The sequence below is a fragment of the Atractosteus spatula genome, chromosome 9, assembly GCF_055471065.1.
Source record: "Atractosteus spatula isolate fAtrSpa1 chromosome 9, fAtrSpa1.hap1, whole genome shotgun sequence".
Lineage (NCBI taxonomy): Eukaryota > Metazoa > Chordata > Actinopteri > Semionotiformes > Lepisosteidae > Atractosteus > Atractosteus spatula.
The window spans coordinates 24,432,752-24,448,112 of record NC_142714.1 but is presented as its reverse complement, the minus strand read 5'-3'; the positions used below and the strand labels follow the sequence as shown (position 1 = coordinate 24,448,112).

Genomic DNA, 15,361 nt, shown 5'->3' with positions numbered 1-15,361 from the left:
CGATATTTCTGAGGAGAAAAAACAATGTTTTGACAACATGCTGCACATTTGGGTTGAATTTTAAGCCAGAATCGAGTATCACCACAAGGTTTTTCAATTTACTGTAGATAGATACTTTATTAATCCCGTGAGGGAAATTGTAGAAATTCATTTCATTTCATTCAATTCATTTAGACTGAAGCTCAAGTACAGAAACATCTACAGATAGGGTTACAGGATTGGCTTTACTAAATTAAATTATTACATTTATTAATTAATAAATTATTAAATCAAGCCTCAAAGCATTTGTCTAATGACTCAAAGGTTTGCCTTTTTGGTCTCAAGCTTCCTGTTTGCCCACAAAGGTATCAGTTTCAGAACTGACAGTTAAATGAAACTGTGATTTAGTCATAAATATTTTTTCTGTTTTGAGATAGAAAACGACTTTTAATAACTTTTTACTTTCATTAGCAAGGTTTCCTGCATGTTCTAAGAAAAATCAGATGTCTGATGCATATGCAGTGAAATGTGTTAGAATATATGTTATCTCATATGTTATATTTCACATTAACTCTTTTTTTGAGTGAGATTGGTAGCCCTGGCTATAAAGGTATTTGGAGTAAATGTCACAGAAGGTATGTTGGTTTAGTAGATTTTGGGAAACGTTCTCTATACAGGAGTATGTCTGTTTTGCTCAGGGACTGTGTTGTATGCTTGGTTCCAGGTGCCCTTGTTCTAACTGAGGGACACATGGATTCCAGAATAAATAAAGACATTTTATCTAAAACCCTGGTTCTTTGCTAAGAAGCACAAAGCACTTCTCCAAATCTACTGTGAAATGCTTAAGAGAGAGTAAAATCAAAGTTCTTGATTAATTTTCATAACCTCCACACATCAATCCAATAGAACATTTGTGGTATGATCTACAACACAATTCACAAGCACAACTTGCTGAATCTGAGCAAGTCCCAGAATAGTCAAACATGACTATTGAGAAGAATAGCTGAACTTATTAAAAGGTTGCAGGAAGTGTCTTCTCTAAGTTTCCAAAGCCAAAGTACTGTAGAATCAACAAAATACAGATTCCTGTGGTGTGAATAATTTTGAACATTTATCTATGTAGAAAACCCTGTAATTATTTTGGACAGATTTGTTTCTGCATCTCTTAATACTGATAGCCGTATCATTTTCATATTATATTTTTGCAAACAATATAGAATGTCCATTTGTAGTGTTTATTTTTAGGCACATACCTGCTGTATGGTCAGCAAAGTGCTACAGTCACTATACATTATAGTCTGAGAACAATCTGAAATTTTAAATTAATGTTTATATAATTCAAAGCAGTTTCAAACTCCACTTGCATGCTACTGCTTTAATATGGAACTGCAGTAGCAGGGCACGTGAATTTTAGCAATGCAGTTGGATACTTTGCTAAATCACTGAAAACTGTTTCAATTTACTGAAACTTATTAAACAATTAAGGAATTATCAATTATTATTACAGAGAGTGTTTTACATTAAAAAATCCAGATAAGCATCTCTCTACAAACAAACTTCAGAAAGAGATGCAACGTGTTAAACCCAATATCTCCAAAGTCAGAATCATCTTCAGCAAACAGCAACAAAGGTAATAAAAAGGCCATTTGTACATATGCAATTAAACTCAAGCTTTCAAAACTCAGACATGCATTTTCTTAATAAGTAAGACAATATGGAACTCATTTTATTTCAACAGCCCTTTACTTTGTATACTATGTAAAAAGGACCAAACAACCAGAGACTAGTCTAGACATGGCTGCTGCAAGGAACACATCTATGAGAATACCTCACCCAAAAATGATATTCCCCTCATCTCTCTGTCTCCTTTCACTTCTTATTACTTATTTGTTGTATTCGTGCGTTAGGCTTGGCAGGGGAATTTTTTAGGTGTTTCTGGTGGCAGGTTTTTTGTTTTTTCTGGTACTTTCCAAAAGGGGAAAGTAAGACCTTTGCCACATACACTAGGCTGGGCGGGTGGAACGGTGACACCATGGACAGGACAGCATTGCTGCCTCGCAGGACTGGAGCTCTGGGTTCGATTGCTGGGGTGATATCTGTGTGTACTGTTTAAAACAAAATGTTTTGTGTTCTTCCCTGGTTGGTGCTGGTTTCCTCCAGGTACTCCAGTTTACTCCCATAGTTCAAAGACATACTGGTAGGTTAATTGGTTTTTGAGAAAGATGGCCCAGGTGAGAGTGTATATGTCTTTCTGTCTATGCGTGTCCTACAGAGGACTGCTGTCCCATCCAGGGAGTATCCTGCCTTGTGCCCATTTCTTGCTGGGATAGTTTCTGATTTTCCCACACTGAATAAAGCTGTTAGAAAATGGATTTCAGGAATAGGGTGGGCTCTCTTCTGCTGTGGTTTCAAAAGTTCCATGCTTCTGGCTATGCAGACAATGAATCATATTGGAGAAGTGCACACTTTCGGGAAAACCAATTTAGAGAAAAGTGACCAAAAATATTTTACTGGTATTTCCAGTTTCTGGAACAATACAGTTACAGTAGGTACATTGTGAATCCAGGACCTGGCACAGAAAACCGCAATGTGCAAGTCCAGAAGCTATGCCAGTGTGGAATATATTTTACACATCGCAAAAAGCACCTTAATATCCCTTGTTAATATTCATCTGACACTCATGTGGTTCTCATGTGACACTCGATTTCAGTGTGCAACAGCACTGACAAATACTCAAGCACAGCTTGTGCAGTGTGTTAAAAGACTTTCAACAAACTAAGCACAACACAAAAACAGATAGTTTTAGTTGTTACCACAAAAAAGCTGGAATAGGTCAGTAGTGTGGAGCAGTGGTTGTGTTTCTGGCTTGTGGGTTCAAATGTAAGACACTGCTGTTGTACCTCTGAACTGTTCTAATACCCAAAATGGGTGCAAATGTTGGGTAAAAGTGTTAGCATAAACAAAGGGGCATTTATATTTATTTTATATTTCTAAATACAAATATTTATATTTAAGGGGCATTTTTCTGGACACTCCCCTCAAAGCGCTTTACAGGTAATGGGGAACCCCTTCACTACCACCAATGTGCAGCATCCACCTGGATGATGCGATGGCAGCCATAGTGCACCAGAACACTCACCCCCATTTATCAGTGGGGAGGAGAGCAGAGTAATGACACCAATTCATAGATGGAGATTATTATTAGGCCAAGATTGGTAAGGGCCAATGGGAAATTTGGCCAGGATGCCAGGATACATCCCTCTTTTTGAGAACCACCCTGGGATTTTTAATGACAGAGACCTCCATTTTATATCTCATCCAAAGGACAGCATCTGTTTACAGCATAGTGTCCCCATCACTATACTGGGGCATTAGGACCCACATGGACCACAGGGTGAGCACCCCCTGCTGACCCCACTAACACCACTTCCAGCAGCAACCTTAGTTTTTCCCAGGAGGGCTCCCATCCAAGTACTGACCAGGCTCACACCTGCTTAGCCTCAGTGGGTTGCCAGTTGTGAGTTGCAGGCTGATATGGCTGCTGGCTTAATAAGTGGATTAACATAGTGTTTTTGAACCAACGTGTGTTAACACTTCATATAGTACTAACAAAAATAGCATTAATAAAATATCATAATTGATTAAGTTTCTTAAACGCCCAATAAAAGAAACTGACAAAAATGCATTTATGCAGCTAAAAATTAGAAATCTACAATTAGAAGCAAATTCCTGTCCATAACTAAAAGTCACTGTGTTTCTTCAGTAATGGCATCATTTACATTTGCAGTGGTATTGAGTTTCATTTAAATGATGCCCTCTGTAAAACCAAATTACCTTCAGAGAGAAGAGCTGAAAAAGGAGATTAGGGTACATTCAAAAAGAGATTTGTTGCTATTGTGAAAATATTTTTTGCTTTACCGTGCTTTGCAGGTCTCTGTTGCCACCATACGGATAAAAAGTAGCACTGTGTTGGAATTGCTGGTGTTGAATTCCTGCATTTCCGATTTCACTGAGGTAGGAGGTATTGTCCAATCAGCATTTATATAGATCTGAAGGGAGGTGCTAAAAGACATAAATGCTTTAGACAAATAGAAACACCTGTGGGGAAAACCAGGTTCATGATATGATATAAAGTCTGTCAACAGTATTAGAAACTGCAGGAGCTGCATCTTGAATGTAAGTATAACAAATTTCTCATTTGAATATTAGATTTTATTAAGAAATTCCTGAACCTGTTTTTCATTTTAATAACAGAGAATATTGTGTGCCATTGCATTTTCAGCCTGTGCTTTTTTCAGTATGTAAAGACAAATCCGTGTTTCTTGGTTTCTAAACATTTCATTGCACTAAACCGAACTGAACTAAACAATTTCAGTAAGCTTTGGAACAACTGCCAACCTATTAAATCTCTTGATCATTTATAGTAAATTTAGTAGTTCAGGTGGGTAGCTGCGTCAGCATACATAGGCAGCAAAGGAACAAGTAATAGGTTTATTCCATGCTGAAAAAAAGAAGAATGAAAACACAACGTTTCAGCCGTGGAGCCTTCTTCAGGTGTATACCTACTGTAAATGTATAAATTTATATATGTTGCTGCATCACTTTAATGTGTGTTTCACAAACAGCTTGCTCTTCATCAGAAGTCCATGTGTGTAAGACATTTTTGATTTGACGCTAATAATTTAGTCAGCATTTACAGAAAATATTTTAAAATATTGTTAGGGCATTAAGATCACACTCGTGTTTTAAAAGTATGTCTCCATATTATAATGCAGTTTCACTTCTTTAGGAAAGTACAGAAAAAATCACAATAAGTACATGATACCTGTCAATGAGTGTCAATATTGGCAGAGAACTGGGACAAAGAAACTGTGATAATCTTATCATAGAAAATTTACAGAGGCATTTTCCAGTGTTTTTATGTTCATTAGTGGTATTTGTAAACTCTGGTACAAGAGGCTCAGCATCAAATGGAAAGTCACAATTCCACTTTAACTTTAAAATACACTTTTTAAAAAAAACAGAGAAAAAAGTGGAATAAAATTATTTCCGGCATGTGTAAAATGTAAAGAAACTCTTACTGTGGCTGATGTTCCAATTTCATTCCAAACAAATCTTTACCACACAACAGATTGTTATACTGTAGCACTCATTTGCAGGGTAAGGTTATCATTTCCTTTTGGCTTAATACTAAATTAATTATGACATTTAATCCATCAACAAAATTTGCCACCTTCACACTGTACGAGCAGTTTAGACATAATGGTTTATTTTCACATGCACAAGAAACCCTATAAAAGAATCAAAGTGACCTAATAAATATACAGTACATACAGACTTTTAGAAACTAACATTGTAAAGTACTACTGAAGTCTACTTTACTTTAGATGTTTTTTTGTTTACTGTGAATTTTCTTATTTTTTCCAGATTAATTATAACTTTTTCTCATTTTAAGCTGACTAATGTTTACTACTTGTTTTAAATATGTAGAAAAGTGTATTTTGTATTGGAAGTAAGAAAATTTAACTTGTTAAATTCAGATTCTCCCAAACATGAGCCTGAGTTCTCTGGCTCCGTTTGTTTTCCAAAAACAAAGCAAACTTTTGATATAGAAAGAATGCACTGTCAAATCATTTACATTTCTATTCACAAAAGATGAGGTGCAGCACTTAGTAAGCATGCCAGCTATGTCTTCAAAGTCTCCAAAGCTTTCACTTTGACATTTCCCAAATGCCCAGTCTGGACTTGTCTGAGTAAAACAATCAACTATTTAATTGTATTTTTTTCACTGTGTTGTCATATGTTCGAGGAGCGTGCATTGCACAGTTCCTGGGAATTACAGAGACAATAATCTGCATATGCTGTAACTGAAAGCTTTTTGTAATGCTATCAGCCATAAATACTGTACATGCATAAACAAATGAATAAATATTTAGTAGTCTCTCAATCAAATTCCAAGGAATTTCTTGTTTCAGGCAAAAGAGTCATTTTAACCTCTCTGAATCTACAATTAGAAGCAAATTCCTATCCATAACTAAAAGTCACTGTGTTTCTTCAGTAATGGGATCATTTACATTTGCAGTGCTATTGACTTTCATTTAAATGATGCCCTCTGTAAAACCAAATTACCTTCAGAGAGAAGAGCTGAAAAAGGAGATTAGGGTACATTCAAATAGAGATTTTTTGCTGTTGTGAAAATATTTTTTGCTTTACTGTGTTTTGCAGGTCTCTGTTGCCACCATACGGATAAAAAGTAGCACTGTGTTAGAATTGCTGGTGTTGAATTCCTGCATTTCCAATTTCACTGAGGTATGAGGTATTGTCCATAACTTCATACTAGTTATGTTGCAACTACAGAAGGTGGTAATAATGGCTACTCATAGTAACTGCAATGTGTGTGTCACCAGATTAGGTACATTTCAATGTTACAAGCCTAAATGATGGGACAATCTGGATCCAAGTCTATTTTCCAGTGATTTAGAACGTTAACATTCCCTTGGTGTTTAAATTTGTCTATAGCAACATATACAATGCTGATCATTATGATAAATATTTTTAAGGATGTCTCTGATTAACCAAATTTAAGTGGAGAATGCTACTGTTTGATTAAAAAATCTAGTGCAGGAACTCCCAGCTCCAGTCTTTGAGGCCTGCAGTACAGTACAATTTATAAGTGTCTTTAAATCAGGTGGCTACCTTAAGAACTACTGACTTAACTGTTCTCCAGTTAAGCCAATAATCAGTTCAATTTCGTTGTGAAAAATTGAGCTTAAAGGAAAACCTGCACACACAGTGGTCACTCAAATGACCCAGTGGTGGCTGTGGGAATATGGAACAAGCTACCTTACGACAATGGTGGAGATCCTTGCATAAATTTGTTTCTAGCTACCCAAAGCGTCAGATGGACAAAATAGGCTCCTTTCATTGGTAACCTTTCTTATGTTCATATGTTCAGGACTGGAGTTAGTATAGGTATTACTGTGTGAAAACATTAGATAAAGCCTTTGTAGCAGATTATACAATACCGAACCTTAATTTAAAATAAAAACAGCTCAGAAATCATTACCACATTCACTTTGTTTCATAAATGTATTTGATATGTTGGTGGTATTGCCACTAACAACATGAATTAAATTGGATTCCAAACTTTCCTTTTTCAATAAATTTAGATTGGGCCTTTGAACCATTTTAAAAATGTATTAATTATTATGTTTATTTGTGGGATTTAAAATGGAACAATGATAAAACCATGTTTATTTACTTGTATGATAAACAACTATAACAAAAACATCTTCTTCATTAAATATATATATATATAATATTGCTAAATTATACACATTATATTGCTATATAGATATTGCACGGAAAGGATATCCCAAAAAAAATCACCTATATACAGGGCCGTCTCAAGGGGTGGGCAGGCCCCAGGGTGGGGGGGTTCTTGTGTGTAGTGGTGCTGGCAGGGAGCAACGTTGAGGTGATAAAATAAGTCCTTAACTGGACTGCACAAACAGACATACTGAACCGAACACAATTACTAATCGCCGTTGTCGCTAATGCTATCGGTACCTTCAGGTGTCTCAATGCTAGCATTCTTGTCGTGGTCGAGATCACCACCCATGTCTGTTTCTTCCTTGCTCCTGGTTTTTACAATGGACCTTTCCGAAGACCCTTCAAGGGCCACATTTGCATCCTCCCTCTTCTGCTTCTTTTTTCTTTTCTTGCTCCCACTGCAGTAGTTTCGAAATGTGTCCCTATCTCTGCTTGTGCTCACCAGTTTTCCACCAGCTAACTTTTTCCAAAGCTAGTTTAGTTCTGCCGCAATCACTTTTAGCTGGCAACTGATGGCCTATGATGTCGGTAGTTAGTGAGGGACACGCCTCCAGTTCTGAATAAAACATCTGCTCTCCCACTAACTTTAGATTTCATCTTGAGTTAAAACAAAAGTGTGTGTCGCTTTATTATAATTTTTAAACATGTATGTATGTATTTATATTTCTATGCGAGTGTGTGAAGCGGGATTGGGGATGGGGGGGGAATTGCCAGCTCTTGGCCCCCCAAAGCACAGGGCCCTGGGCGTCCACCCCCTTCACCCCCCCGTTGAGACGGCCCTGCCAATATACCCATAAAAATAGAAACACCCATAAAAATGCATCCACAAAAGCACCTATAAAACAGGAGTACCCAGGTCCTACAGGTCACCTATCCATCCTTTGGCTTATTTTGACTTGAAAGTCAATTAGTAAGGATTTCAGTGGGTCACTTTTAACCCAAAGAGAGGTAATTAAGCATTAATGGACTTATTTTGACCTCCTAATGGCCCGACCAGTCTCCTGATACTTTCTCCAAAATCTGCTATCATATTTCTTTTCAGCTACAGTACTTCCATCTGTTTCGGCACATCTTCCAGCACTGCAATCATACTTATCACATCAGACTCAGACTTATCAGGGCAGAACCAAAACTGATCCCTTAACCACCACAAAACTGTGTGCAATCTCAGAATCTGTCATTTCAGAAACTAACCAGCCATAAAGGCCCGAGACTGGAAATGATGAGCTGTGGTGAAGAAAATAAAATGTATTTTTGCATCCTTAGTTCATAGTGAGGCAGCTGGGACAAGACCTCATGGAAATTGTTCATTTTCCTCTATAGGTCAAATAAGTTATCAACAAGACATGGAGCGGAAACAGAGCAGGGAACTGCTGGAAGAGGCAGCCCAGGAGCAGTCAGTGGATGTCCTCAATAGCGGACTTTTACTACCTAAATCATTATTTGACAAAATGTATGAGCATCAGAAAAAAGGACTGGCTTTCCTTTATGAAGTATACAAAAAAAATAAAAAGGGTGTGATTTTAGCTGATGACCCCGGTTTGGGAAAAACTGTTCAGATTGTTATGTTTTTGGCCGGAATGAAAAACATGAAGCAAATTAAATCTGTCCTGCTTGTGATGCCCGTCGGACTGCTGGAGAACTGGATTGAAGAGTTAACAAAATGGACACCGGATATAAATTTCTTTACCTTTCATACCACAAACAAAGATCGAGTAAGGAATTTGAACAAAGTGAAGCAAAAAGGAGATGTGCTCCTAATCACATACAAAATGTTACTTACTAACTTGCAGACATTCTCCATCAATAATGAAGAAGCATTTGTTTGGGACTGTGTGATTTTTGATGAAGCTCATGAGATCAAAAACCGATCTAGCAAGAGCTTTAAAGCAGCAGATGTGATCCCAGCAAAGACCCGGTTTCTGCTCTCCAGTTCACCAGTGCAGAACAACCTCCAAGAGCTGTGGTCTTTGTTCCACCTTGCCTCCCAGGGAAGTCTCCTTGGTACGTACCCAACCTTTAGAAAGTTGTACGAGAATCCAATAATGAGAGGAAGGGAGAAGGATGCCAGTCCCTCAGAGAAAGCATTGGGCCTGAAGACATCAGAGAGCTTGACAGAAGTGATAAAGCCCTACTATCTTAGGAGAACAAAAGAAGACATTCAGAGAGAAAGCAAAGAGCAAGAGCCAGACAAAGAGAATCCGGTTGCCACTGATGCTGTCCAGATGGCCCAGATTTCCAAGAAGAATGATCTTGTGGTGTGGGTTTATCTCAGCCCCTTACAAGAGAGACTTTATAAAAAGTTCATTTCTACTAGATGTCTTGCTGACTTAAAGTTAACTGACAGCGATAGTCTGATGAAAATCTGTAATCATCCTAGATTGCTTACTGTCAGAGAATACAGTGAGTTGCTTGACTGGGATGAGTTGGGTTTAGATCTTTCACATGACGAATTTATCGAGGACTTTGATGAGAATAACATGTTCCAGCTTCCAAGTGAAAATCTTATTCAAGAATCAGGAAAGATAGAATTCCTTGTGGCTTTACTTGAAAGGCTCAGAGAGGAGGGTAATCGAGTTCTTGTCTTCTCTCAGTCTGTAAAAATGCTGGATATTATTGAGCGCATTTTGGAAGAAAGAGAATTTAAGTTGCTACGAGTAGATGGGACAGTATTTTCTGCTGCCCAACGTCACCAGCGTGTCACGTTGTTTCAGACACAGAGCCAGTATACAGTCTTCTTACTGTCAACTAAAGTAGGAGGAGTAGGGTTCAATCTAACAGCTGCCAATCGGGTGGTCATTGTTGATCCATCCTGGAATCCTGCCACAGACAGTCAGGTTTTAGACAGAATGTACAGAATTGGACAGCAGAAAGATGTGATAGTTTACAGACTGATTACCTGTGGGACGATCGAGGAAAAAAAATACCGCAGTCAGATTTTCAAAAACTCACTGTTCAGACAGGCAATGGGTGAGAATGGAAATTTTATCAAGTATTTCAACAAACAAGACATGAAACAGTGTTTTACATTAGGGGACACAAAATCTTCTTCCACACAACGTCTCTTCCAGACCCTGCACTGTGATCATCAAGAGACAGACAAAACCTTGGGTGATCATTTAGCTTACCTGCACACCCTGAAAATGTCTGGGATTTCAGATCACAACTTCTTTTTCTCAGCCTCCAGGGAAAATGATTTTAACAAAGAATCAGGACAGAATACAGATCAACTTCAAGTGCAAAAACCCCAGGAGCAAAAGGAAGCAGAACTGCACCGCTTTTGTCACAAAACAGGGTTGAGTACAAAGAAGAAAAAAACAAGAGAGAGAAAAAGATCTTCTTACTCCAGTGACAGTGACTCAGATCCTATAGAACACACAGAATTGAGGGATTCTCAACAAGGTACCAAACTTGAGAAAAAAGGCAAAGTTTCAGCTCACGTCCACAGTGCTACCATGAGTCAAAAATATCTCTCCATGAATGAAGACAATTTTCATACTGGGCACAAACTGACCACAAAATCCATTAACAAAGACAGAAACAATGTCTTTGCAATTGTTGACTTAACTGGAGATGAGCCATTTGCCGTTGATAGGAGTGATAAAAGTGTAGAAACAGGTAGTGAAATTGCAACTAATCTGGAATTTCAGAAAGCCACCCATTTGTCTTTCAATGTGCCAGGTTCTGATTTAATTATGACATCCACTCCAGCCCAACAATCAAAAAGGCTTGGTGCTGAGGACTGTGAGAAAACAAATCTAACAAAAGTGTTAGAAACTGACTCCATTAAACCTGTTGTCCATAATGGAAATACTACAGGAACAAATGATGTGACTATGCTGTCTGAGCAGTCAGGTCATCAGACGCCAGTACAATTGCCTATACTGTGTAATTATTCTAGGACTTCAAGTTCAATAGACAGTAACAATAAATCACCTTCTAATGAAACTGAAGCTGTTTCTTTACAAGACAAACCATGCAGTGAAGGCAGGGCTGCATTGACCATTTCTCCGTGTGCTAAAAGCCCTGTATTCTTTGAAAATATAGCTGGACAGAAAGAGATGACAACCCAGTATGCAAGGAAATTGCATTTTTATGAAGAATGTACAGGAGAACTAAATCCCACTGAACACACTCTACCTTCTGACAAGGTAAAGAGAACTGAAAGCCACATACAACCTACTGTTAACTTTGAAGAACCTGAATTGTCAGGAGAGAAGAGGGCCTCTCTTTTATTGGATGAACTACTGAATGATCCATTCCCTGTCTGTATGAACGAAAGCGATCCATTTTTTTATTCATACTTGGAAAATGATGACCTGGACCACAACTTAAGCACAATATTAGCTTCATTAGAAAGCCATATGATTTCTGAGAATGCCAATGTGACTAGTGGTGGAGGAACATCTCCTATACAGTCTAAGGATAAAGAGGTACAGGAACAGGCCACAGATTATGGAGAAGACAGCTTTTTTCAGATCCTTCAATACCTTAATGAACCAACAGAGGCTGATGTGTCAAACAAAGGTTATATGCCACCACTGTTTCCTGATGGTGTGGACTGGATGCCTGTGCCCTTTGAAAGTGCCTCAGTCAGTCGCAGCAATGGAAAGGACCTGGAAGCCAATGAAAAAAAAGCAGGAAACACAGATGAGAAAAAAGAGAAAAATCCTGAAGCAGGATCTCCTCAGCTGAGAACTGTAGAAGGAACCCTAATGACAAAGGGAGCCAGTAATGAGAATGATCAGATAAGATGTGAAGGGGGCTGCATTGTCCGTGATCTCCCCAGCAAATTGTTAACTAGTAAAGACGATTCCAAAAGTGATTGCAGCCACTCAAATACATGGAGTATGCAGGGCTCTTCCGATCAGGAATCTGAAAAGGTCATTGAAAAAACCCTTATAGATGTACGTAAAGCTCTACTTAATCAAGCAATCGAACTGGAAAGGAAAGGCAGACAGGAAGAAACAGATATACTTTTGAAGCAAGTTTTAAAATTAAACGTAAAAGAAATAAACAGGGTCTAGTCTGATCTGAAGAAAACAGGAAATTTACAAGCATTTCTGAGAGTACATATCGATTAGTGTTAGGGGTATCGCAGTGTTTATATTTATATGTTAAGTCTAATAATTGTAGAATTGTTACATTGTTTGGAATAAGGGAAAAGGTTCCCATTTGTTTAGCATCAGTTTTTACAGAGGAATTCAGACCAGAGTAGGATCTTTCATCAGATAAAAATGTACATCAATTCAGTACGCGCTTTTCCTTGAGTAGACACAAGGGCTAATATATACAGTACAGTATATATGTGTTACTTCCCAGTATGGTCCATGTGTGTTTGTTTTGATAATATCTTTCACACTTCCTGATTTTGGTTGTTCTCCCTCCCCATTGGTTCATCTTTGCCATCTTTGCCATTGTGACATCATCTTCAATCATCTGTCGACCAATTAGAACTCAGCTTATTCAGTATTTAACTTGGAGGTTTTTGGAATTCGCTTTGTGTGTATGTTTCCGTATAGCTTCGTGTTTGTGTTCGTCTCCTTTTACTTTCGTTTGTTTGTATTTTCCTTTATTTCGCCATTACCTTCCCTAAACGTGTTAATATCAACTTCTGTGCTCTTTAGTACCCTATTCCTTGTGTCTACACTCGTTTTCCCTTATTTGTATTTTTAGTTCATTTGTGTATTTGTGTGAGCGTTTGTGTAAAGGGTTAGTTAGGCTGTAGGGTACATTCTGCACACATAGTTGGTCTTTGTATTAGGAACACTAGTTTAGGATGGGTGAGTGCCTTTTGTCTTGTATGGTTTTGGGTAGTTAGTGAAGGTTAGCCAGGGCGTTGGACACCGAAGACCGAGTGTTTCGGGTTTTGTTTTGGTAGTTAGGTCAGCTTCCCCTCACTTTATTAGCCAGCTCAATTTTGTTTATTTTTTTTTCTTTGGCACCGTTCTAGTTCCCTTTCCCTGTGAGTGATTGTGTCCTATTACGTACCAGTCACGTATTCACTTTAAAATAAATCCCTTTTGCACCAAACTTGGTCCAGGTAATCAAGACATGCATTATGCCAGCAGCTATATCACACTGCAACTCACAACTGGCAACCTACTGAAGCTAAGCAGGTGTGAGCCTGGTCAGTACCTGGATGGGAAACCTCCTGTGAAAAGCTAAGGTTGCTACTGGAAGAGGTTTTAGTGGGGCCAGTAGGGGGCACTCACCCTGCAGTCTGTGTGGATCCTAATGCCCCACTATAGTGACAGGGATGCTCTACTGTAAAAAGGCGCTGTCCTTCAGATGAGACATAAAATGAAGGTCCTGACTCTCTGTGGTCATTAAAAATCCTCGGGCGTTTCTCGAAAAAAGACTAGGGGTGTAAGGTGGGCGTCCTAGCCAAATTTCCTCCTAATAATCCCCATCTATCATTTTGGCTTCATCACTCTGTTCTCCTCCCCACTAATAGCTGATGTGTGGTGAGCGTTCCAGGTAGATGCTGCACATTGGTGGTGGTGGAGGGGAGTCCCCATTACCTGTAAAGCGCTTTGAGTGGAGTGTCCAGAAAAGTGCTACAGTATATACAGTAAGTGTAAGCTATTATTATTACTACACAAAACTTGTCTTGTGTTGCTATCGTGCTGGGTTGTAATCTCTCCAGAAGAAGCTAGGATAGTGAAAGTCAGTTAGGCTGACTCTACAAAAGCTGCTGCAAATACAAATTATGGTTTTCCATCTTCCTACATCCTGGAGATTATTTTCCCGTGTTCATGACAGAAAGATCAAGAGGAAACTGGAGGACTCCTCTAAAAAGTCTAACAGACTGAAAGTCAGAACTCTTGCACCCACTTTTTGAATACCTGTTTGAGCAAATTGAGGAGCTGGACAAAGATGTGATTCTCTTCCAATGAGCATTGATCTTAAAAAGAAAACAGTAAATCACCCTGACTTGAAATGAGCTATTTAAATTGGATTGTTTCAGAGATTTTGCTGGATACATCCACTGTCATCTTTGTTAAATTTGTTTTTATGTTTAGTGCTTGCTTTCTTTTGTCATTCTTACTAAAGTACACCGTATATCAGACCCTTGAATGAAACAACTGATTTTTTATTATAATTTATCTTAGTAAACATACATTTGTTTGATAATTTGTTTGATAATAATTACTTGTCAACTTGTCCTTGATGTATAGATATCCTTCAGTTTCATTATCTGTAAAGTCATTGTATGATTTGAAGTATGTGACGATGTGCCTTAACTGCTGTATCTCTTTAACAGTAACAGAAAAATACATGTTGTGGATTACTGGAAGATGTTAATATTCCATAATCTTAAGAAAATAAACTGCTTTATATAATATGTTTTTGTTCTTTATGTAGAAACAATGCTCTGGATATATTTTTTAAAGAAAACTAATCCTCGTTGTATTTTGTAATACAAACTAACCTTGTGTTTTTATGGATTGTGGGATTAAAGTATATATCCTATTAAATTTGGAAAACAACAATTTAATTAATTTTCTTAATATATGTGTACTACAACAGAAGTTTCAATAATTAAGTGAATTGTGTGAATAAATAGGGATTTTGTAAAAGCTGTGGTTTCACATTCATATTGTAACATGTACAAGTATTGTAACACGTACACATTTTATACATGTATTTAAATGTATAATGGGAAGTAAAAGTTTTTTTTGCACAAGAGACTTAAATGTTTACAAACACATTTGATTGAGGACATTTTGGAATAACTGCTTCTTTGGCTGTTTATAATAAAACCACTGTGCAATAATGTTACCTATTTGTAATTTTTTTTTATTATTTTGAATTTAAACTAATCACCAAATACTGATGATGTGTTTTGGGTACATTGGCAGTCTGCCTTTATAGTGTTTGATTATTATGCAAAGAACAAGCACAGTCTACGTACAGTAGCAAGATTGGATCCTGTGCTTTTTTAACTTCAATGTAGTTCCTACATGGCCTGTAAATTTCCAGACTGCCCTTATGTAGAATAGGACATTTGTTGACTAGTATGAGCTATGTTTATGGTCTAGCCAGC

The 15,361-nt window shown here is 37.8% G+C and overlaps 1 protein-coding gene across 1 annotated transcript; it reads left to right on the top strand.

Annotated features, from left to right (window-relative positions):
- The first annotated feature begins 8,762 nt into the window (after positions 1-8,762).
- Positions 8,763-15,093, top strand: LOC148828451 (DNA excision repair protein ERCC-6-like). Its single transcript, XM_088925364.1, has one exon. The coding sequence runs from the start codon at positions 8,763-8,765 to the stop codon at positions 12,336-12,338; it is 3,576 nt and encodes a 1,191-aa protein (XP_088781490.1). The 3' UTR covers positions 12,339-15,093.
- Positions 15,094-15,361: the final 268 nt, after the last annotated feature.

Bases quoted from the DNA above. Each gene is read 5' to 3' on its own strand.
- LOC148828451 (XM_088925364.1), top strand. From the start codon at position 8,763: ATGTATGAGCATCAGAAAAAAGGACTGGCTTTCCTTTATGAAGTATAC.